Source organism: Dasypus novemcinctus, chromosome 7 (assembly GCF_030445035.2).
Source record: "Dasypus novemcinctus isolate mDasNov1 chromosome 7, mDasNov1.1.hap2, whole genome shotgun sequence".
NCBI lineage: Eukaryota > Metazoa > Chordata > Mammalia > Cingulata > Dasypodidae > Dasypus > Dasypus novemcinctus.
The window spans coordinates 112,888,048-112,913,196 of NC_080679.1; the positions used below are offsets into that span (position 1 = coordinate 112,888,048).

The 25,149-nt window shown below is 36.6% G+C and overlaps 1 protein-coding gene across 2 annotated transcripts in view; it reads right to left on the reverse strand.

The window, feature by feature from the left end:
- THSD7B (thrombospondin type 1 domain containing 7B) overlaps positions 1–25,149 on the reverse strand; it is an 882,043-nt gene that overhangs the window by 316,649 nt on the left and 540,245 nt on the right. For both annotated transcript variants that reach the window (XM_058301029.1, XM_071216471.1), the window contains 2 exons: positions 22,637–22,766; positions 18,910–19,013 (listed from right to left, as the gene is read on the reverse strand). In XM_058301029.1, the coding sequence (XP_058157012.1) occupies positions 18,910–19,013; positions 22,637–22,766 (234 nt within the window). The remainder of the gene's footprint in view (positions 1–18,909; positions 19,014–22,636; positions 22,767–25,149) is intronic.

The window sequence follows — 25,149 nt, forward strand, 5'->3', positions numbered from 1 at the left end:
TGAAATTCAGCATGGACTAAAACAACATGATTTGGTTGGAATGTTTGAATTTCTTGGGTGGTTGCTGAAAGGGAGGCACGGTATACATTTGAAGGCCTTCGGGCACCTGATTCTCCTATTGCCAACCTCTTGACATACAATGCAACCAGAAGAATCCACTTTACTCACTGGGATTACTACACTGCATCAGTCTTATGGTGTCTGTGATTGGATGGCTCAGCAGTCAATGTATCAGCCTAATGAAGTCAGGATCATGAGTTCCTTACCCATCTGGTTAAGTTAATTTTATTCATTATCATCATAAAGCATTCTCAACGCTTCTGGAGTAGAACACCTGATTCACTAAGGAATGTGGATTCACTAGTAAGCAGAAACACAATACCTTTATCATAACACTCAAAATACATGTGCATGATCTTCATATAATAATAACAAAGGATAAGAAATCAATAATTCATTCAAAAGATACTTACTTTGGATTTACTCTGTTCAATAAATGAGTTTTCATTGTTCAGGTGCAAGATATTAAAATTATGAAATAATTTTTTTCTAACCTATACTGTACATAATTTATCCAGCAATTATAAAGAAAATATACATATATTAAATAGACAGTGCTGTAAACTAAAGCACGTGTTAAGTGCTAAAATGGAATGAACAATTCAGATAAGGATAAATGAAGGAGAAAGGATGATGAAAACTTCTATTTTCTGATGTCTAATTATGAGCTGACTTCTTTGAAAAGACTTTACATAATTAATCTCATTTAATCTCCCAGGTACCTTATGCATCGGTATTATTATTGTTAAGATGAGAAACTCATCTTTCAGACTTAATGAAAATCCAGTAACTTGTTTAAGGTACACACAATCTCAAAGTCAGAGAGCCTGAGTTAGAACCCAAATCTATTTGGCTGCACTGCTCCGGAAAGTCAAAGAAAGAAAGGATTAATTCCATCCTGGAAATTGGGAATACATCATAGAAGCACCATCTGATCTGGACTTTGAAGGATACTTTGGATTTTATCATTCAAAGAAGAAGGGGAAAGATATTCAAAGTAAAGGAACAACTGGCCAAAAGTCAGGAGAAGAGAGGAATTAGTGAAATTAGTGAATTTGTTTTGATTTGGACACATCTCCTCCCAATTATGTTTGTGAGCACTTATTTAGAGGTAGATGGGATTACCAGGACAACCTGAGGCCAAGATATAGAATAAAACTTATTTCCCCATTTAGATATGGAAAGCACAAAGTTATTACCCCAACACTAGTCCACATATAAGCCAATTTCAATATGACCCAAATCAACAGAAATTAAACAAAGCATGACTTGAAAAAGAATTGCAGAAAGACAGATTCTGCATTTGATGTTATTTCCTTTATCAAAGACCGATAAGTCTTAATTTCCAATAAACTTAGATGTTTCTTTTAAGAGAAAAAGGAATTTTTTCTTGGTATAAGTATGGTACAGTTGGCTAAAATGTTTAACAATCTTGTGCCTGTGTAAAAATATATCAATACATAAAGAATATATACATACATTAGACTATAAGAATTGATGTGAGTGGGGTCTGTGCTGCTGGACTGTGAGGGAGAGCCAGGTAGGGGGACTGGGTTGGACTATCTATAGAACTCGGGGAGGGCTGGAGGAAGGAACAGGTGAACTCTGGGGATTTGCAGGTCTGTGGTTAAAACTACAGTGGCAGGGATGTTCTTTTGGCAAATATGGCAGGGGAGGGTTACTGGTGAGGGCATCAGGGGTAGGGGGATTCATGAGACAGGGTGCTCCTGGGACATACTTCTATAGAACATGAAAGTGTTCATCTTGTCGTAGGGTGCTATATCAGTGGGTAGAGACCCACACAATAAACAAGAAAATATTAAGCTCCCATCCTGGCGAGTCCTGCTATATTCTCAAATAGAGGGGCAAGAGTATCTCAAGAACACAGGCAGTGCCTAAAAGAAGACAGACCAGTAAAAAAAGAATATAAGAATTGAGGCACGGTGTGACATAATTATGCCACTTTAACAGCTGAGTAAGAGAATATGTTAAATGTGCACACTATGACAAGAAAAATAATGGAAAAGTCTATATAAGAGTCTATTGTATTCAGCTGCTAATAACAGAAATCTTACTATAGTGTCTTAAATACATTAAATTCTCCCTCAAATTAATTCTTGATTGTAAAACAAATCCAGAGATAAGTGGACCAAGGCTAATAGAGCAGCTCCCCTAGGCCCCTTCTGTCTTTTAGCTGTGAATGCATTAGGGCAAGCCCTCCATCTTCAAGGGCACAAGATGGCAGCTGGTGCTCCACCAGTCTCATCCAGGAGCCAGAAAAGGGGAAGAGGAGAGTCAAGGCTGAATCAGTCACCTTTAAGGATCTTTCCCAGAAGCCTCTCCCTTCCCCTCCACCCCCGCCCCCAATTTCTGCTTATAATTTATTTACCACCTCTATCTTCAAGGAAATCTGGAGGAAAAATTTCTTTTGAATTTTTTTGAAGTAAGAATTCCTGAAAATGAATATCAAGGAAGAAATGAAAATTGCACGGTAGAAGTTTCTACCACAATGACCAAACGAAACATCCAAACTGATAAACAAGTTGAGCAGATCTAATGAGAAAGCAGCAGTACCATCAGTGCAGTGCCTGTACTTTATAAAGTGCTTTTGTAGCCTATACAACATTGAACATGAGGTAAACAGCAATAGTCCAGGTTAACATAGCTGGGGGATGTTAACTTTGGGGCACAGGAAGTTCCGTGAATGATTCCAGAGAGGAAGCACCTCTGGAATTTTTCACCCTCCTCTTGTGCCCACACCAGGGTGAAGACGGACATGCAGTCTTCAGGCGAGAGTTAGAGTTGTCATCAGCCATGGCCAGTTATCATGCGAAGAAGGAAATAGCAACCTGGAGCACACACTGGAGGCAAGAGAAACCTTCCACAGAACCCATCTGATAAACGCCTATGATGAAACCTTTGAACAAATGCATTATAAGCAAGTGCTCTAAACATAAGAAAAGAAAAAAAATAAGATCCCTCTGTCTAAAGTAATACATGCTTCAAAGATTGGAAGTCAACGTCACGGTACAGACCATATTGAGATAAGACACATAAGATATGGAAGGACCGCTAAGATGTGGAAGACGTATACAAAACAGCATTGCAAATAGGTAGTGTAATTAGTAGTACCTTATTGAGGAGGAACTGGCTCTCAGGACCCACCACCTAGCCTTCATAGTGTACACACACACACAGGATACAGTTTACAGTTACAGATAATTATTACTTAATAAACAACTTTTTGTTTTGTTTTTCAAAAGTCCCAAGCTAAGGAACATTCTTGACTGTAAATTATTGAGAGATATCTTGTAGGACTTATACTCTAATAGAGTGAGGATTTCAGGGCCAGAGATGGTAAGACAGTAAGTCACTTCCATTATAAAATTCTGCTTATTGGATCTTATTTGTGTATATGCTACACATTTTACCTTCATGTGTGTAATATAATTAAATCATCACAGCATCCTTTGAGAGGTGCTATGCCCATTTTGGAGATGGGCAAATTGGAAAAGAGAGGTTAACAGGTTCAACAGAAGGGAACACAGTTTCAGAGTGTAGAGAGAAATTCAAACTCAGATAATTAGATTCAAAACTGATGCTGTTTCCACTGGAAAGGAGAGAAGAAATTTAACAATGCAGGATGATGACTTTCCCATGTCTCAGATGCCCAATGTGCACTCTCCAATGTCTGCTATCAGTAGCCTGGTTTTTTTCCATGTGTGTGCGTGTTGGGAGAGGGGGGTGAACTGACCCTATCCTCACATTCAGTAGATGTATTTGGAGTAGGCTTGACCCACCTGCACCCCTGTGGTGGGTACCAGACCTGCGCCTGGCCAAAGAAAGCAACAGTAATTGGTTCAGAGACATGGCTCCAATTCAGGGCATTCAGTCTCTATTCCTAGGATTTGCTGGAACCTTAGTAAAGGAAAAGTTCTCCTTACCTTGTGGTTGTTAAGCCTGGATCGGAATGGATGAGGCTGCCTAGAGCACGGAGCTAGAAACCAGAGCCAAGTTGAAAAGCCAAGCCCCAATGCCATCATTTTAGCCGCCAGACTCAATTGCTCTTGATGCAAGATCTGGACCCTAAATTTTTCAATTATATGAGATGCTAGAGCCCATTCATTTAGTAATTAGCATTGTTTTCTAAGCAAGTGGAAGTTAAGTTTTGATATTGTAATTAAAGCAATGTTGGCTAATATAGTCAAAATATGATATAAATATCTTTAACAATTTTTTTTTTTAAGATTTATTTATTTCTCTCTCTTTCTCCCCCAACCCCGGTTGTCTGTTCTCTGTATCTGCTGCGGTCTTCTTTTTTGTCTGCTACTGTTGTTGTCAGCGGCACGGGAATCTGTGTTTCTTTTTGCTGCGTCATCTTGTTGTATCATTTCTCTGTGTGTGCAGCACCATTCCTGGGCAGGCTGCACTTTCTTTCGCACTGGGCGGCTCTCCTTACGGGGTGCACTCCTTGCGCGTGGGGCTCCCCTATGCGGGGGACACCCCGTGTGGCAGGGCACTCCTTGTGCATATCAGCACTGCGCATGGGCCAGCTCCACACAGGTCAAGGAGGCCCGGGGCTTGAACCGTGGACCTCCCATGTGGTAGACGGACGCCCTAACCACTGGGCCAAAGTCCGTTTCCCCCAAACATAGTTCTGAATCTTAATGAAGTAGCTGATAGTTCCACTAAGCTGCATTATTTTGAATGCTTGCCCTCTGAGATTTCTTGATCTTAAAAACCTGAAAAAAGCCTTTCAATAGTGCAAAATAAAGTCAATATTCTTATGGTACATCATATATTTATCGATGTTTACAGAAGGGCCATGCAAAATTACTTTAGTAAAATTGCTATAACATATTATCTACTCTGTAGAAGCTATGTTCTTTGGGTTCAGTCCAAGAGTATAAGAGGAGATGATGATGTACAATGCCACCTTAAAGGTTATGCAGCAATTCATGATGAAATTTTGCTTAAAATATAAAAATTGCCATAGACAATCAATCTGAACAAAATACACATAAATAAGCATAAAAATGTTCACTGAAGACAGAAATAGAAAAGGTAGAGCAGTATACAAGAGCTCAACATTTGAAGCTGCTATGCCAATTATAAGGACAGTCTGAAGATTTTTCTTGGCTGGGGAGAGGCTGAGTGTATTAGTGTATTAGAATAGCCTAAGCCCTCAGTATGGAAGCTACAACATCCTTGCATTCTTAAGTCATTGGAGATTGTGCCTAGGAATCTGATATTCAAACCAACTGGAGGTCCAGATGGCAGTAATCTTATGCTATATCCTTGTGTTCCTGACTCTGTGCAGTTATTTCTTCTAAGTGTGATGGTATGGGTATTGGGGGAGTTCTTCAAAATGTTTACAACTTCTCTGACCCAATATGTACACAGTATTTGCTTCTACTTATCATTCTTTTGTAGAATTTTTTATATCTATAGTATTGGATTTAATCAACCATTACTAAAAATGTGTTGCACAAGATATAAAATACTATATATCTTACATGGAAGTCTAGAGTCGATGGTATAGTGATAATATGCTCAATCCCAGAATCTGAAAAGAGAAAAGGAATGCTTTCATAACATTCCTGATAGTTAATTACCTAGCTTCAGTAGTTCCAGCGACGGCTCCTTACCAACTCACATGTTAGTCCCTGCTGATGCAAAGTACCAGAACTCTGTTGGGTTTATAAAGGATATTTGTTTGGGTAGAAGCTTATAGTTACCAAGCCATAAAGCATGAGTTACTTCCCTCACCAAAATCTGCTGCCATGTGTTGACTCAAGATGGTGGGCAATGTCTGCGAGGGTTCAGTCTTCCTCTTCCTCCCAAGGCTCTGTGGTCCCAGCTTCTTTCAATCTCAACCACAGGCTAGACCAAGTCTTTTCTCTCTCCTGGGGCTCTGCTCTCTCCACAAGGCCAGCTATAAACTGTCAAATGAATGGCTCGTCCCTCTTCCCAGGGCCGTTACTGTAACTAACAGAGCCTTCTCTTTCCTCATGTATCTGCTCCTCTGTGTGCTTACTTCCTGGGCCCCAGGATCAAAAAACTCAAACCTCTCTCCTCTACCGTGTAGTTTTCTCTGAGTTCTGCCCCCTTGTAGGACTCAGTGCCCTATTGATGTGGCCAAATCAAATACCTCTATTCTTCTAGTTCATCCTAAATTCTATGTTGGGCTGAACACCATGGTGACACACCAACCTATAACACCAGATGATTTTAAGAATAATATTAATATTAATAGAAGTCAAGGAAAATAATCCCTAAGTACAATAAGAGTCAAGATGAAGAAAACTAGCAAAGATTTCTAGATGAAAATACAGGTGATTTGGTAAATTTGCAAAATCCACAGCTTGAATTCCCTCTCTAATCTAGGAATTTATGGGGCAAATGCAAAACAAAGAGAAGAAATTTGTGATATGGAATATGAGAAGAGAAGTTATTTTCACTCCAAATGGATTTTTTTTTTCAAAAAAATCTTGATCCATATTCAACAGAAGGATAAATGGTACGCTGGGTTAACATGTGCCATTACTTACTGATCACCATAAAACATGTATCACTTAAAGAATCAAAAGAACGCAATCCTCAACGGATGTAAGAAGTCAGGCCATACAGTACATGGATGTGCAAAGTCTAGTCCAGCTCAGGCAGTAAAAGATAAAATGCTTTGGGATCTCAGATTTTAAGGGAAACAAAGTAGTCTCTGCGAACCTCAGCATTTAAAGAAACATAAACCTGGACATTCCACTAACTACAGACTTTCTCATTTGAGTATGGCAAGACGTTCTATTTAAGACGGAGATGTTTTTCATTGTCCCTATTTAGTATTTGTGTTCTGTTTGAGGGATGGAAGCACTATATGTAGCAAGGTTCAAAATTCCCAAAGAAATCTCATAAAGAAAGCAGACACAAAGAAAAATATAGGTGCATGTGTGTGATAAACATATCTTACAGAGACTAAGACTCTGTCACTCTAATGTAGTACTATAAATGATGTAAAATAAAAGAAATATTTAATCTAGAGGTTGTGTTATTCACTTAGAATATTCTTTAGCATTTACTGTCACAATATTGTTGGTTGTGCTGCTGTTTTAAATGAAGCAAACCTTGTTGTTGTTTTCTAGTAACTCCAGTGAGAAAATATAAAGAAAATGGACAATTACTTCCTTATATAAAAAATTACATCTGAATGTGTGAGCAAATATTGGCAATGAAACTGAGGGGAAAAGAAAGAGAATAAATGAAATCAGAATGTTAACAATGATTTAACCTGGGTGATAAATAGGCAGATAGATGGTTTAGATATAGATAGTTGTATATTTGAAATCCTTTCCAAAAAAAAAAAATGCAATATTAGTTAGAATTCCATCATCATGAGTAAAAGATAAGCACCATGCCTTCAATTTTCTAGATATTTACTGGGTGCCTAGAATGTATCAGATAATGTGTATAGGGGAAAAGGAGATGCATAAAACACAACTTCTGTCCACAAGCATTTTATAGACCAATAGTGAAAACAGGCTAAGTAAACCAAAAATTACCACTTAACATTAAAATAGCTGTAAAGAACTATATAATGAACAAGGGAGAACCTCCTATCCTGAAAGCATGGTAAGGTCTTTGGGGAAAGGAAAGAGAGAAGACAGGCAATATGGAGACAATTCAGAGTATAGGTGAATTAGGTGTTGAAGCAGCAGAGCCAGGGGTTTTAAGAAAAGAAAGTAGGAACAGCCTGGTATTTCATGTTTCAGAAGGAAATAGGGATGCATTAAAAATACTTAACATAATAAAATAATTTTAGAATTATCATTTAGAAATATCTGGCATGCATATGAAGATTAATATAATAGTGCAGGTGAGAGATGATAAGGGCTCAAACTAAATTAGTTGCAGTAAGAGGAGAAAAGAGGTAGACTCTTCTCAGAGTTAGACTCTGTGGGCTCTTAAGCTTAAAAAGAAATGACTACTTAAAATTTGAGAAGATTCTACAATAATTCCTCAGTGTGCCATTCTTTTGACTATAGAATATGGGAATATTTTGAATGGCAATTAATGGAACCAACTAAAGAAAGGAAACAAAAATAAAAAGCAAAGATATGAGGTATTTTACAGAACAGATGAAAAAAATGACTATCCAGATCTCAAAAACAAAAATTCAGGCAGTCCTTGAATCTGAATAGTAAGAAGATTTGAGTGAAAGCAATACAACTGGCTTACTCAATTTAATACTCAAAATCCAGAAAAATAAGTCTTATGGGCTAACTGGGAAATAATCCTACTATCCCTTGGCAAGGAGAGGGGCAGGCAATGTGATTCATAGTTCCATCAAGACAGAAGAATTCTCATGGACTCTAATGTGCTACTGACGGAGATATGGGAGTATAAACATCTGAATTTAACCTATAAGAAGAAAATAGCTGAAAATCAAGTTACCTGCTAAAATTACAGAAAGACTAATACAGGATGGGGCATGAGGAAGAAGTGGTCAAAAGCAAATAAATATCATATGGACAATAATTGCCATTGGGAGTTAGCAGGAAGGTGAAGATTTTTAAATCCAAGAAGTTTGGGTAATTAGCATAAGGGAATAGACTAATATGTAAGAATTATTAGCAGATAAAAACAAGGTGGAAACAAAGCTATTTTTCTGGTAATATTTACTGAGCTAACAGTAAATTGGAATAATTTTTATACCAATAAAAATCAAACTAAGCAGGTTCTAAAACATAAACATACAATAAATAGCTCTTTATGTGAAGTATAATTACACTATTCATGTCACTCTAAAACCAAGACTTTCAAGGGAAGTTGCTGATAAGGTGGCACAGTACTCAAATTTTCAGTCTGCACAAGTATCTCAGAAATATTTATGAGTTTGCATGTTTGCAATTGTCATATTACCTTCTGTCATTCAGCTGTAAATCCTTAACTCTCCTGGATACATACTGAAACTAATGGTTCTTTTAAAAAGTATTTAGCAGTACTCAAGCTAAAAATGAATTTGTAATTAATTTACAGCTATACACTCAGTTAAGCAATTAGCTTATGTTATTAACAATGAAAACAAGTAAGCAACATTACTTGTATGGAAAATATTCTGAGTATACCAGAAAATGGAAAATATATTTTAAAATGAGATCTGTTTAATCATGAGAAAGTAAAGTTAATGCTCCACTTTGGGCTCTAGAAGCAGGATTTCTCACCTTGGGCACTATCAATATGCCATAGCTATGCACTCAATAGCAGACTTCCTGCTCCCCTAGCCCCCTGTCATGATCATCAAAAATGTTTCCTGATGTTGCCAAATGTTTCCTGGAGTGAAAAAAAATCACCCTTTGGAGGCTAAATCAGTAATGGTTGAAAACCAGTTTTCTAGAGAAATAGAAGCAACATTTTTTGATACCTCTGGTATAGGTAAGTCACAAAATTCTCCCATTCTCAAGTAAATTCTTGGAAAGGCACATGTTGAGTTGTGTAAATATAATTCATGATTACAGCATCAGAAAATCAGATTTTTTGATATTTTATCATCACCTCATTTTTTCTTTCACTAAAAATATAGTTATGAAGCAATTTGTAAAACCTATATATTGTAAAGCTGATAGAGCCTCTACTTTCTAGAAGACTAAACTCTCATTAACACAGCTTCTTTCTCCATTAGTTGATTTAAAAATAAAGTATTTTGCAAGGGTAATTTTAACATGCTGTAATTTTTGTTTTTGCCTTTTCAGGATGAAATTATAAATGCTTTATATGTACATTTATTCACCATATTTTGGTCAATATTCCGAACTTCCTGCTCTGGTATACAAAATAACATGTCAAACATTTGTTGACCAACTGTTATGGTATATAGTATAGGAATAGTTGAGGGTATTAGGGATAAAAAGATGAATAAAATATATTCTCTGCCTTTAGAACACTGAAAAAGTAATAAGAGAGACATTCCAGGTCTGTAAAACAGGTTTTGCAAAAGTGCAAAACATAAAGTAAATAGAAAAAGTATACCGAGAAGTGTACAATTGCAAATGAGAAAATGGAATTATGTGTAAAAGGAGGTAATATCTGCGATGGGGGTAGGAGGAGGTATAGGATCTAAACAAGTGAGGGTAAAAGGGGGATTTCCATGGTGAGGGAAAAGCAAGAAATTCAGGTCTGTCTTGTGGTTATGGGTGTCACCTGGCAAAGGCTAGTGGATGGGGAGTCTGGGGGACAGTAGCTGGAGAAGTGAGGCAGGATATGAGCTTAGGAAGACATTCTGGACACATGGCAATGGCTTTGAGTGGGAAAAGAATAGCCACTAAAAATTCTTGAGCGAGTGAGTGATACACTCAGATGAGATAGTCTACACAGATGGACCTGGCCTCCAAACTTAGTTCGGATTTGTGTGAAATGTTTCTGCAGACAGAGGGAGACTAGTTGAGAGGTTACTAAAACACTCAAGTAGACATTATCAGTGGCCTAGAAAAGAGGGAACAGATTGTTGAGACCTTAGGAAGGCAGAACTTTTAGGAGCTGATGGCTGACCCTTTGTGTTATTGGATGGGTAGAGATGCATCCACTTGAGCTCTAAAACTCAGGAAGAAAATTCATTTCTGGAGGTATAAAATAAGTTCACTTAAAGAAACAATGAATTTGACCTATCAGTGATGTTCAACAGACATTAATTTTAGCCTGGATGTGAGAGAGATGTTTCCCCTGAAATAAAAACCTGGGGATCATCTCTAGAGCTGAAATCCTGGGAAGAGTTCACCTCTCCATTCACTCACATCCCTTCCTGTCTCCAGAATCATGCACACTTCAGTATTTCCTCCCTTTCTAAAAGCTTCAACGTATTTCCCCACTATTTATTTCCATTTCGTCTTCATATTTGTTCAGGGTTGTCCTATTTTCACTGTTTGCTATAAAGCTACTTCTTTCCTAATTTTCTTTATCAAATATTCTAGAACATCATCTACTCAATTTCTGTTTCCTCTCAGCCTAATTGCTTGAGCAACCTCCATTCTCATCTATGAGATACCTGGGTTAGAATATTGTTCTGTGATCATATGTGAATCCTTTATACCATGGATGACCTAAAAAGGCCCTGTTTTGCCAACTTTTAATCTACTTGAATAGAGAATAGTGGCACAGCTGAATTGTGAGTTTTTCTGTTAGTTTTTGAGTCGCTAGATCAAGAGGAATTCCTCCTACTCTTGCTGTTACCTGTAAAGAGTGTTGGTGTTTCTATTTTCTTCAGAAATGCAAATAAAAATGTAAAAACATGACCTCCTTCTCATACAATCTGAGGAAGGCTCCTGGGCTAAAAAAGAATGAATACCTTGACCTGAGATCTGAGTGCCAAGGGGAAAGCCAGAAGATTCACATCTATTTGAAGAGACTGAATTTTGGTCCTGGACAAGCAATGCATAATCCTATTACATTTACACAGTTTGAAGTAAACTTTGAAATTCATATTAGCATTTCTGAAGGGAAGATAGTTCTTAACTGAGAGCCATGTAGCCAGAAAATAAACTTTCTTCTCCATGTTTAGCAAATTGTTGCATTTAACCCCCACCTTCTACCTCTGCCCTCCGACACCCATTTCAATGTGACATAACTGCTGGAGATGTGGGGTGGAGGTAGAAGGAAGAAATACTTTGTACTTTGTGTCACTGCTTATTATTAAAAATGGAGAGACTGGCAGAAAATAACAGGAATCTGCAGTTAACACTGCGAACCTGCAGCATGCCTTAGACGGCTCACCCCCTTTAACATTCATTTTAATTTAGCATCAATTTTTAAAAACGTTTACATTCCATCTGCAGCCACCATGAAAGACACAAAACTAATTCTACCCTAAAACATTTTAAGTTAATGAAATATATCTTCCACAATCATTATTCTTTCACATTAAAATGCAATCTTTGCTCTGAATCCAATACTTTACTCTCAAAAGCAATACCCACTGTATTATAAAACCCATTCTTTCAATTTAGAGAGTTCCCTATACTATCCAAGCAATACCCACTGTATTATAAAACCCATTCTTTCAATTTAGAGAGTTCCCTATACTATCCATTTAATTTCTACATCTTAACCTGATCTTTTATTTTCATCCTTTAAAAAAATATATTTAAACATGACGTTTTTAAGTTCCTTAAGAGTATTTGTAGTCAATCATTTTTATATTAGTGGCTAATTAGTAAGATAAATTAATAAGGAAAGTTATTTCTTCCAATGGGGTATCTTGGTGTTGGAATCTGAATAGAAGCTAGAATTCCCCCAAAGAGTGCCCTTTATTAAGAAAATATTGGGGTTTGGTCACTTTTTCCTATGAAATGAATACAGGTCACATGCTAAAGATCTCACAAAAATTACTGAAAACAGTGTTATTAGGATGAATATTTGCTAGTTGCTTGCATCATAAACCCCAATAGGTGGTTTTGGGATCAGAAGTGGTGGCTTACCCCCTTTCCTGAAATCAGTCGGAAAGATACTGCCAAATGTCTTTGTCCATTTAAGAAACAGTTATGTCTGTGCAAGGAGCACCAGGGGTAGGCTCTGTGCCCCCGAATCTCTACTAGAAATGCCCACAGCCCATAGCTGTAGTACTACCGCTGAGTTATATGAGCTCAGTTATATTGAAGCAAACCGAAGTAAATAGAAGATGCTACCTTGCTTTCCTTCCAGAAAGCCTTTCACTACCTCCTCCCACACCAAAAATAGAACAAAAAATAAAGGTAGATGAAGATGGTGGTTAATAACATAAATACAAGGATGTTCCTCTACTATGAGTTGTTAAGAGTATGGTGATACAAGGGAAAAATATAACTGATGTAACTTATAGACTTTAGTTAATAATATTCTGGTAATTTTGTGGCAAAGGCAATGAGGGTACTCTATCAATGCTAAAGGTCAAAAAAAAAAGAATATGAGGTTTAGTGTTATGAGATATGACTATGATTAAACATTTTTTCCTCTTCATTTTCTTCATTGACAAGGAGACCTTGGTCAAGTCATTTAACCAATTTGAGTTTGTTTTTAGGATTAAATGAGATAAATGTGCCCAGACAGAACTTTTTAAAGTAATACTTCCATCATTTGCTAAGCTGCCTTTTGTGTGCTATTTTTGAATTTGAAATAAAATTTACTTAAAAAATAAAAATAAATAAAAATAAACGGCTGTGATTACCCTTGGCTTTGGCCATTGTTCAATCATAGTTAAAACCTATATATTTCAGTTTGTTTTACTTCCTGAATCTGCTGAAGTGACTCATTTATGATCTGTCAATTAATGCAACAGCGAATATACCTATGCAAGTACAAGGGACTAGGAGTGCTTCCGTCTGGAGAATAAAAAGTCCAATCATCCAGACATATCCTGTTCACCTCCTAAAATACAAAGATACTTGGCATCAGAACGAGAATATAATAACTGACTGGCTATTTTGACATTTTATTAACAGGCCATAGTATCTCGTCTTTATTTCAAAATGTGCATTTTTGCTGTATTTGTGTGTGTTTATTTTAGATAAAAGTTGGATGATGAGCTCCTAGTGGGTTAACATCTTAATCTCTAACCTTCTCTCCCTGAAGACAAACTTAATAAGAGAAGGACTATTTTCAGTCAGAAAACTAGTATATTCTGATTTAAAATAAGAGAGATGACCTCTAAATTCAGCTCGTGTAATGATATTTACTTGTCTTTAAATGTGTATGTAGTTTTATATAAGAAACATTTTGAAAAACATATATAAATTAATTCCTAAAGATTCAATTTACACATTAAAAATCTTAGAAAGAAATTAAATACTGAAGTATTTTGTGAATGAACCATACCTGGCTAAATGGAAGACATATCCCGAAAAACATATTTCATATGAATTGTCATTTTTGAGTATTAGCTGTACTATTAAGGTTTAAACCACCCTATATTCCTTAACTTCATTCTCTCTATTTCTAACACATCTACCTCCTTTTAAAAAATAAAGGTAACTCAATTTGTTTTGATACTGAATTTTATTTTGCCCTACATTTTCTGGAAAAGCTCCTTTTATGGGTGATCCATTAAATGCAAAGAAAATACATGTACTCCATCCATTGAAACTATTATGTAGATAGACTATGTCTCTAATTGGGACCAAAAATAAACAAACAAACAACAACAACAAAAACACTTAAGGAAGAACAAAAAGATTTAATAGGGTTTCTGCCTCCTTTGGTCCACAAAAAACAAAACAAAGCAAAACAAAACAAAACAAAACAATGTTCTATGAAAACAAACCTAGAAAGAATACAGGAACTCAAGGAGATCAAGGATATCTTAGGCAAAACAAATTTGATTTCCAATACCTAGATCAAGGATATCTTAGGCAAAACAAATTTGATTGCCAATACCTGTTCTGTATCCATTCTAATACCACAGATTTTGAGTCTTTCTATTGATGGTATGTATACTCACAAACTTAAGAAAGAGAAGAAAGTACTGGCCAAAAGGAAAATACTGGAAAGTCCATAAACCACGTTTGATGTACACTCTGTGGACAGCAAAATAAGAATTGTCCAAAGACAAATCTATTTCCCTCCTATGGCTGTGATTTTTTTTTCCAATTTTAAAGTTTCATTCTTGTAAGGTTAGTTTCTTCAAAGTATGGTAAGCTAGTCACATTTCTTTCTCGCATACTTTCATTTTCCATAAAAGCTGAGCCCCCATCCCTCTTTCCTTCTTTATTCAAATTAAGCACAAGAAGCTGGACAGAGAGGATATCTGGCTCTTCTTGAAGTACTGGACAATTCCCAACAATGGAGATGGTACAGGTCTGTACCCACAGCCATAATTCTATCTGCTCTTCTTCTTTCTTTCCTTCTTTTTAAATTTGAAGAGTACTGCATAAATTCATTCTTACTGTAAACTAGGGAAGCAGGTCAGAAAACTAACTCTATGTATTAAAACAAGGTCTACTGTTTCCCACAATATAATGGCTAAGAAATTCTAAAAGACCCTTTACAATGTAAAAGAGAAAACCACTGAATAAAAAATATATCTTCTAAATGAATTGCTGAGCTGTCACACAAGAAAGAAATCCACAAAGCTCACAACAGAGACAGCATAGGATCCAGCAAGGGCAGGAAAGGAAAGCAACTTTCCTTCTGAGAGTCTATCAAATCTTGGAGATCCCAAGTTTCCAATTTCATGGCTTCATAATGCAGAGGAAGAAAAGTATCTGAAGCCTGCCCAATACAGAGAATCACATTAAAGGTTCCACACCCAAAGCTATTACCACAAAGGCCAGCCCTCAGTGTCAGGGTAAACTAGAAATAAACTCATAAGCAAAGACCGCTTGCATGTCTAAACCATAGTTGGATTTTTTGTTTGTTTTTTAGGAGGTACCAGGGATTGAACCCAGCACCTTGTATGTGGGAAGCAGGCACTCAACAACTGAGCTACATCCACTACCCCATTTTCATTTTATCCTAATACTTGAATGATAATTTGGTATCAACTACTAGTTTGAAAATCATTCTCATTCAAAATTTGGAAGGCTTGCTCTACTTCCTTCTTTGCAATTATGTTGCTGTTGAGAAGTCCAATGATATTCAAATCCTTTGTATAGGATATGTGCTATCTATTTACTCTGGAAGGTTTTAAGACCATGCCTTTATTCCATGTGCTCTGAAATTTCACAAGGGTGACCCATGATCTGGGTCTTTTTCAATCATTTTGAAACTTACAATCTTCTATAATGGGAACTTTTCTTATATTATTTCTTTTGTTCTCCTCTTCATTTTCTTCAATTCTTACTAGCTTGATGTAGAACTTTCGTAATTATCGTATTAGTCAGCCAATGGGGTGCTGATGCAAAATACCAGAAATCTGTTGGCTTTTATAAAAGGGTATTTATTTGGGGTACAAGTTTACAGTTACCAGGCCATAAAGCATAAGTTACTTCCCTCACCAAAGTCTGTTGCCACGTGTTGACGTCTGCAATGGCTCAGGCTTCCTGGGTTCCTCTCTTCCCAGGGCTTGTTTCTCTCTGGGTTCAGCTGCTCTGCTCACTCCACAAGGCCAACTGTAGATTATCAGCCAAATGGCTCATCTCTCTTCCCAGGGCCTCTGCTGTGTCCCTCCTGCCTCACAAATCTGCTTCTCTATGTGTTTACTTCCCAGGCTCCAGGATCAAAACTACAGCCTCCCTTCTCTGCAGTGTGGTTTCTCTGTGCATCTATGCCCACCAAGGGGGCGGGCAATCAATGTCCTACTGATGTAGCCCAATGAAAGCCTTAACCATAATTTAATCAAGTAAAAGTGAAACCTCTGAATCCAATATAATCTAATATGCCCAGAGGAACAAACCAGTTTGCAAACATAATCCAATATCTATTTAGGGAATTTATAAACAATATCAAACTGTTACGGTTACTGGCTAATTTTTTCCCTTCTCTCATTTCACTTGCACTCGATCTTTCATGTTGGAGGTTTTCCTCAAATACCTAGTGGTTCACTACTGTCGACTTAATTTCATAATGGGGGACTAAAAAGTGGCTTGCTGTGCATGTGCATAGGGGAAGGCTGGCCTGAGGGGGCAACACTGAGAGACTATCAGATGTCAGACAATTTTTATATTTGTTGACTCCTAAATGTCATTATTAGTAAATCAATTTCTCCAGAGGAAAAAAAGGTCCAGTCTCCTGTGTGGGGTCAGACTTGGGAAAGAAGAACTGTCAGCATGTGGGAGCTGGGTGGAGAGAGAAAATTGAGTATCTCATAATTCCTTATTCAGACTTTGATCCTGCTGATTTTGGTCTAGCCCTTCATCTCCCTCCTCCTCTATAGCTGTTGTCCCAACGTCCAGAACCTCTCTGGTTCTGTATCCACAGAGAATGCACATGCAGGCTGCTGTAAGGAAAGGAAGGGGTAAGAGCCTGGTGTGCAGGTGGAGGAAGAGGAGCTGAATGTTGTTGGGGCGGGGGGGGGGGGGGGGGGGGAGCTCATTGTTCTTTATTCAAAAGCTCCTGTTTTTAACTCCTGCCAACCACTCACAGTACATACCCAGAGGTGAGAGTGCACTCTCCTGCCCTCTCCCCTCCAACTGCATATTTCCTTCTGCAGAGCAAGGCGATCTCTGGAGTGCTCTAGGCCAAAGCACTTTGTTTCTCTCTAACCTCTGTACTTTCATCCCTGCCAACATTTATATGTCATCCTGCTAGGCAAAGAAATTTACCATATCTCCATTCACTTTCTAAATTCACGCACTGTGACTGAGTTTACAGATGACTCCTGCTTTATTTGTAGGTGAGCTGCTTGTGCTCCTTGTTGCTTGAAGGACAATGCATTGGAAATTGATTTTGTATTACTGTTTTTTGTTTCCCTTGATGGTTCAGAAGTAATTTTAGAAAAAAGACTGGGGTAGAAATGTCTTTCCTCCACTATTTTAAATTTGAAAACCCATCCTACTACTTTAAAAGTGCAAACTGACCACAAGCTAAACAATAGAATTTCTCTAATATTGGTGCCAAAAACAAGGAGGTCACTTGCCTAGTGTTCTTATTGGAAATCCATTTAATTTGAAACCAAAGTAGAATCCATTTAGAAAAGAGAAAATAAGGCAATAATAAGTTGCCTTTTATGTGATATGATTTTACATAATTTAGGAGCAGCTTCTCTGTGAATTTACAAAATGGTTTTGTAATAAGACCTTTGAAAAACAACTTTATTATACTCTAGTATCATAGAGTATCAAAGTCCAGGTCACCATGTCAAGTTGAATTGTGCTCTGCACAAAGGTATCATTTTTAAAGGGTCTGCGTTTACATAGAAGGTGTGTATTTTGTAACAATTTTCCAACAGAAAATAGGCAAAAATCTTGTAATAATGAGATCATATTATTATAGCAATTTACTGACATATGGGACTAAAATATATTAAGGAAGGAGTCCCTTCTTTTAATTTACATGCAGGCACTTGATAGCCTTATAGCAATCCTATATCAAACTATCTGGTCAATCTATTTCATATCTCTAAATGTTTTGAGAGAGAATCATTTCCAAATTATTCCCTATGCAAGAGGAAGAGAAACTCAAATTTAAATATGCCTTTTAGAAGAACACTAACTATAAAACCAGTGTAATAATTATGCCTACCAGTTTTAATTTTTCTACATACATCACATACATCACTTTAGCTAACAAAGTGGTCATAATTTAAGAACAGAGCACTTTAGAGCAAGTCTTATATCTCTGGCATCTGGATTGTGAATGGAACAGAAAAGTGGTCAGTTTGATAACACTCTGTGCTTTTCAGAGTGCTTTTCATAGATTCATGTTGGAAATTTGATTACAGATTCTCAACAAGATCTGCCTCACCTTTCAGGCACTGATAATAAAACCCACTTCTACTCATACCCAGCTATTTCTTAGAGAAGTTTTAATGGCTGTCATCTATAACTAATATATATAGCACATATAGAAAGTACATATACAACAATTATGTTTAATGACTGTTAAGATTAGTCCATTCATTCAGTTCTCCTTTCATTCATTCAACAAATATTTAATTAGCACTTAAAAATTACAATGTATAATATTGAGTCCAATCCTGACATATTCTACTTGACTAATATATAACTTGCATTTGCAACATTAGCATTAGGGTATGTTATGATTGAAGATTGGTATTTTGCCTGCATTATTTTAGCCTTTAAATACTCTAATTGCTCTAATTTTTTAACTCATTCAATTAATAGCCCAATTCAATAATATCAGAGCTTTTTCAAATGTGAAAATAAGCAAGTATGCGAGTAATATAATTTCAAATTACACTTGAATAGAAAAGATGTTTTATAATCCCCTTACCTCTTGTTTGCAACCCCTTTCCACAGGCTTCACTGTTTCCCATTATTCCCTGTCTTACAGATTCTGGCACTAAGACACAAGGGCTCCATTTCTGGGGCTTCCACCTGTGATTACAAAGAACAGTGGGCTGGAAATTCCACCATGACAGGTATACAAAGGAAATACTTGAAATAGATGCATTTGAAATAAAAATAACCATAAAGATAGTAATTCAATGAAAATGTATATGAAGCCAGTGTCATAAAATCAAGCTCTGGCAATCACTAGGGATAACAATAATCATTACACTTTGCCTTTGATTCGTTGGCTAATACAATGATTCCATTTCTAAAAATGTTGACATTTTAAACCTTGGTCCATATAGCAATGTGATAATAAAAAGCATTGCAAGCAGGGATCAAATTGAGAAGACTGAGCTCTTCATAAACTTATAATTGGTTAAAAATATCAATAAAAGCGAAGAGAGAGAGAATCCCTATGTCCCATTGGAGCATTAAAAAGCAAGGTTTGAACATCTGAGAAGTTTGGGGACCAAACCTTTACACTTGATCTGTTTCAATTTTTTTATAAAGAAATTCCTAGAACTTTGAAGTAACTCAAACATCTCAATAGGTTATAAAATACGAGGAAGTAGGGGCCACAGGGACCTTGCTCATCTGATAGTTCTTAGGGAACGGGAAGGGACCTGCCCATGATAAAACACCAAGATTTCTATTTCTCAGAGGAAAGAGTTTCTAAGAAAGCTTTCTAGATTTACAATACTTCTCCTCTAACAGGCCAACCAATCTATTTCTGTCCCGTGTCACTTGTGCCCTTAAATTTAGCTTTTCACAATGATGCAGAAACCCACATCTGAATAGTAACTACAGATTCTGCTCTTTCACTTACTATATTTTTATGTTTCCATTACAAGCCATTATCACTGAAAAGAGATGCCACTTCAAAAAAATGAAGCAAAAACACAAAGTGAAAATGCCGCTGACTTCATTCGAGTGGATCCATATTGATATTAAATGAGCAATTGGGAGAAATCAGGAAATAGCTAAATAGAAAAACTGTCATGTTTAAAGAAATCACCCTTAATTTTAAACAGTTGAAAATTTACTTTGTACATGCGTAGGCTCATATGGCACAAATCTGAAACACAATATTTCTATAAAATTATACCCTTCAGACAACAAAATGGTAAGGGATTTTAGTCCAAGTTTTCAACTACCATAATTCTTTGAGTAAGATCACTGAAGTTGAGTTTACATAGGTTTTCTAGATGAAAATGAGGCCAATTAATTCAGTCTGGTTTAGCTTGTGGCATACAGTGAAAGGACTCTTGTTTAAATTCCCAGCTTTTGGATGATACAGCTAGACTCAGAGAGGTTAAATGATGTGTCCAAGATTGCACAGATGAGGTCAGTGGTTGGTCCTAAGTCCTTGGACATTCAGTCAAGGACTCTTGGCTACACCATATTGCCAATTTTTTTTAAAGATTTATTTTTCATTTATTTCTCTCTCCTCCCCTCTCCCCATTCTCTGCTCTGTGTCCCTTGTTGTGTGTTCTTCTTTGTCTACATACACTCTTGTCAGTGGCACCAGGAATCTGTGTCTCTTTTTGTTGCATCATCTTGCTGCGTCAGCTCTCTGTGTGTGCAGTGCCACTCCTGGGCAGGCTGTGCTTTTTTTGCACAGGGTGGCTCTCCTTAGGGGTGCACTCTTTGCATGTGGGGCCCCCCTACATGGGGGACACCCCTGTGTGGCAAAGCACTCCTTGCAAGCATCAGCACTGCGCATGGGCCAGCTCACCACACAGGTCAGGAGGCCCTGGGTTTGAACCCTGGACATCCTATGTGGTAGGTGGATGCTCTATCAGTTGAGCCAAATTCACTTCCCTATATTGCCAATTTTATAAAGACATCAAGCAACCATGATGCCCTCCCCTTACTAATGCAATGTGTTGAGAAATGCTCAATGCACAGGAAAAATTATATAAATATTTTGACTCCGTTTTAATTTGGTAAGCTTATGAATATGTGAACTTAATGGAGTAAAAGAGAAGATAACCAGTCATAAAGGCTCACCTAACTTGTTTCTTATAATACCTGCCTCCCTAACATACCTATAGGGTAAAGCAAAACCTAAAATGGAACATATTGCTCAATAATCTGGGACATTTTACTCCTGAGCAGAGAACTGTGCTGATAATTTGGATACATTGTAAACTACCCAGCAGGAGAAATGATACCATGAACCAAATCACATAGAGTGGAACTGATTCCTTGGAGAAATAGCAGGAGGTCAATGATGGAAACTAGTTCAAAGATGAGTGGCTAAAGTGAAATATAACAAGAAACAGTAAAGACAGTGGGCAATAGAATGGAAGAGCCCACTAATAGTTTCTAGCATATTTACTGATTATAATAGTCCTGGGTTCATAAAGATGTCTAATATTTGATTTGGCTAAATTATGTCAGTTGGATACTTTCCTTGAGAGCTCTTTTGTGGGGTCAGAAGTTTCAGTGTTTATACCTGGCACAAAAGGATGAATGTTGACATGGTTCTCATGAGTCCCTGAGGTTACTGAGGACAAACTGGCCAAGTCTAGGTATGTTCCCAATATGTATTTGTATCTTACTCAAATTGCTCATCAGATAAGAACAACAAGAGTACAGGAAGACAAAATCATTAGTAATTAGGCATCTTCAATGACACCCTATGCTTTATGTAATGTGAAAAGAGTCCTTAAAGAAAAAAAAAAAAAAAGAACTGTATTTCCCTGAATAAATTACCCCTTGAATTTAACAGTCTTAAGAAAAAGTTTTTCAAATAATTAGATGGATACTAGGCGTTTTTTCTTAAAGGCATTTTTTTGGGGAGTTAGGTCCCAGTGATTGAACCCGGGATCTTGTGCATGGGAAGCAGGTCTCAACCACTGAGCTACACCCACTCCCCATTAAAGGTTTTTTTAAGTGTGCTAACTATATGATTTTTAAGATCATGGGTTATTTTCACAAATCATTAAAATTCAACAATGATTGAATCTAAACCATATGTATTTTAAGTCAAATTTAAAACTATCAAATGCTTAAAAGATTGAAGGCTTTTAAGTAAACACTCAAATTTCAGTTATTGTTTTTATAAATAAATAAAGGGGAACATATAGGGAACATACATAGGTTAAAAGTTACTAATTTATTAAAAGCATTTTACTCATAAATTAAATGATCTTTCTAACTAGATGATTTCCTAAAATGTGTATATAATTTGAAAACCAAAACTATTTTTGAATTTAAATAATCAATTAGGAAGAACACAGATTTAGTCTTGGTTTTTGATTAAAGACTTAAGGACAAGAAAAATAGAATGATGAATTACAGATAGATAAGACAGATAGATAGATATATAGATGGACATAAATAATGAGGTAAAGATCTCATCCTGAATCTCGTTGGACCCTGGATCCTAAAGAGTGCCTGGGTGGCAGAAGTCAGGCAACAAATTTAAAATTAGAGCATATTTTTTTTTGGTTTGTTTGCCTGCTTGTTTTCTGTTAATTAGATTTCTGTATTCTTTTCTCCTTCCAAATATATTACAGGTAAGCAGCAGAAACATTGAGCTATTTGAGGATATACAACACTATCTCCATTTCTCACTAAACAGCCATATATTATATGAAATAAAGCCAGTCATGATTTATATGCATGTCTGATAATCATTCAAAAAGGTAACTTATTACCGATATATGGGGCAGAATGTAACATCTTCACATTCTCTCTCTTCAAATAAGGTATCTGGGCATTCTTGGCCTCCATTGGCTGCTTCTTGGATGATGATTCTGTATCGAGACTGTTTTACTGTAGAATTCCCTGAAGTAAAGGAAAAATAAAATTATAGTGCCCTTTTCTGTGGATATACATTACAATCCAGACTTAGGTAGCAATGATAAAAAGAAAGAGAGGTGAATAAGTATATGTGAAAAGACAATCTGGGAAATGAGAATAACGAGCACAGACCAGGAGTTAATAGTCACTCATACTTCTATAGGTAGATATGTAACACTTCATAATGATGAGTTCAAATGTATGTGTTCTAACATGTGGAAAGTGTTTCACACTGTCTCAATATGCTTTAAATCATAAGAGTTACATGGCATGATCTGAGGATCCCAGAATCCCTTCTTAATCTCAAACAACAGTCCAGAGGCCTGGAACTCCCTACTCTTTGCTCCCTTGGGTAAGAAATTTTCCTCTCCAAGCTACTTTTCCTAATGCAACCACTTCTATAAAAAGAATATATGAGGTAACATCTATTCATGGGTATTAGTTTATAGATTTTAGTCCTCATAACCTGGGACAAAATGTAGGGAACTGGAACTTAGGGAAGAGGCACTAAAATTGTGAAAGAACAAAATATTTTATACATCATGGTTTTGCTGATAAGCAGAACTATTAATAGGCACCAAAATAAAAAGACAAGTGGTCTTCACTTTAATGTGCTGGGTCATTCATTGCACGATTTTTGATACCTTATGAAGCAACAAAAATCCTCAATTACAGTTACAGTGTTTAGCTTTTTTTTCCTTTTTGTACTCTATAACCATCAAGAAACAATTCCCTCTCCTCCCCCGCCCCCCATGTCCTGGTAACCTCTGATATAATTTTCATCTCTACATTCCTGTAGGTGAAATGATCAGGCATATGTCCTTATGTACCTTATTTATTTCATTTAGCATGATGATTTCAAGGTTCATCCATGTTGCAACATATCTCAAAGCTTCATTACTATTATAGCCATATCATTGTGTGATGTACATTTTCTGTCTAGTCATTCATCTATCTTTTGGCTAAATAATGCTGCTATGAACATTCATGTACAAGTATCTGTTTGAGCCTCTGATTTCAATTTCTTTGCATATATGCCAAGGAATGGAATTGTTGACTCATATGGTAATTCTATATTTAATTTTTTGAGGAACCGCCATACTGTTTTCATAGCGGTTACACCATTTTATATTCCCACCAACAATGTCCTGGAATTCCAATTACTTTCCATCCTAACTCTTATTTTCCATTTTTAAAAATAATAGCCATCTCTGTGGGTATGAAGTGGTAGTTCTAATGTTTTCTTAATGGCTAAGGATGCTGAGCATCGTTTCATGTGCTTATTGGCCACCTGTATATCCTAGTAGGGAACATCTCTTTTAAGTCCTTTGCCTATTTTTTTAGTTATTTTATTTTTATTTTTAAAAACACTTTATATAAATGTTATATAAAAAACATAGGGGAAAAAAGATAAAATTTAAAAATTATGGGAGATTCTCATACACCCCTCCCCTTCTCCCTCCCACATTTCCCCCATTAACAATATATCTTTCATTAGCGCAGTGCATTTGCTGTAATCAATTAACACATACTGAAGCACTGCTACTAACCATGGACTATAGTTTACTTATAGCTGACACTTTGTACCACACAACCTATAGCTTTGAACAAAAATGTACAATGGCCTGCATCTGTCACTGCAATGCCATGCAGGAATATTCCAATGTCCCCAGAGAACCCCATTTTATACCTACTCTTCCCTCTCCCCCTCCCCAGAACCCCCAGTGGCCACCACCTTTATATTAATGATACAAGTACTTTTGCTAGAATAATTATAAGTCTACCTAAGTCCATAGTTGCATTTCTCCCCTCAGATCCATTCATTTCCTAATCTTGAGGATTTGGGGATGGAGATGCCCTCTCTGCCCCTTATTGAGAAGGGGCCCAGATCCTATGGGGTACATAGATGGAACTGTCTTGCTTGCAGATGTAGATACTCTCTGATTCTTGGGATAGGTATTGTCCATCATTATCCTTTTGTTAGTTGTCCTGGGTGAGTCCAATTAACTGGAGAGTAGTTGCTGCACCTCTTGCTGAGATTCAGGGCTCAACCGATTTGCCCATTTTTTAACTGAATTTTTTTTTTTTTTTTTTTTTTTTGCTGAGTTGTAAGAGTTCTTTATATATTCTGGATATTAAGCCCCTTTCAAATATATTTTTTCAACCCTTTTTTCTCATTCTGTAAGTAGACTTTTTACTTTTTTAAAGTACCCTTTGATATGCATAAATTTTAATTTTGATGAAATCCAGTTTTTCTATTTTTTTCTGTTTTATTGCTCAGGCTTTTGGGGACATATCTAAGAATCCAATGCCAAATCCTAGATCATAAAGATTTGCCCTTATGGTATCTTCTAAGAATTTTATGGCA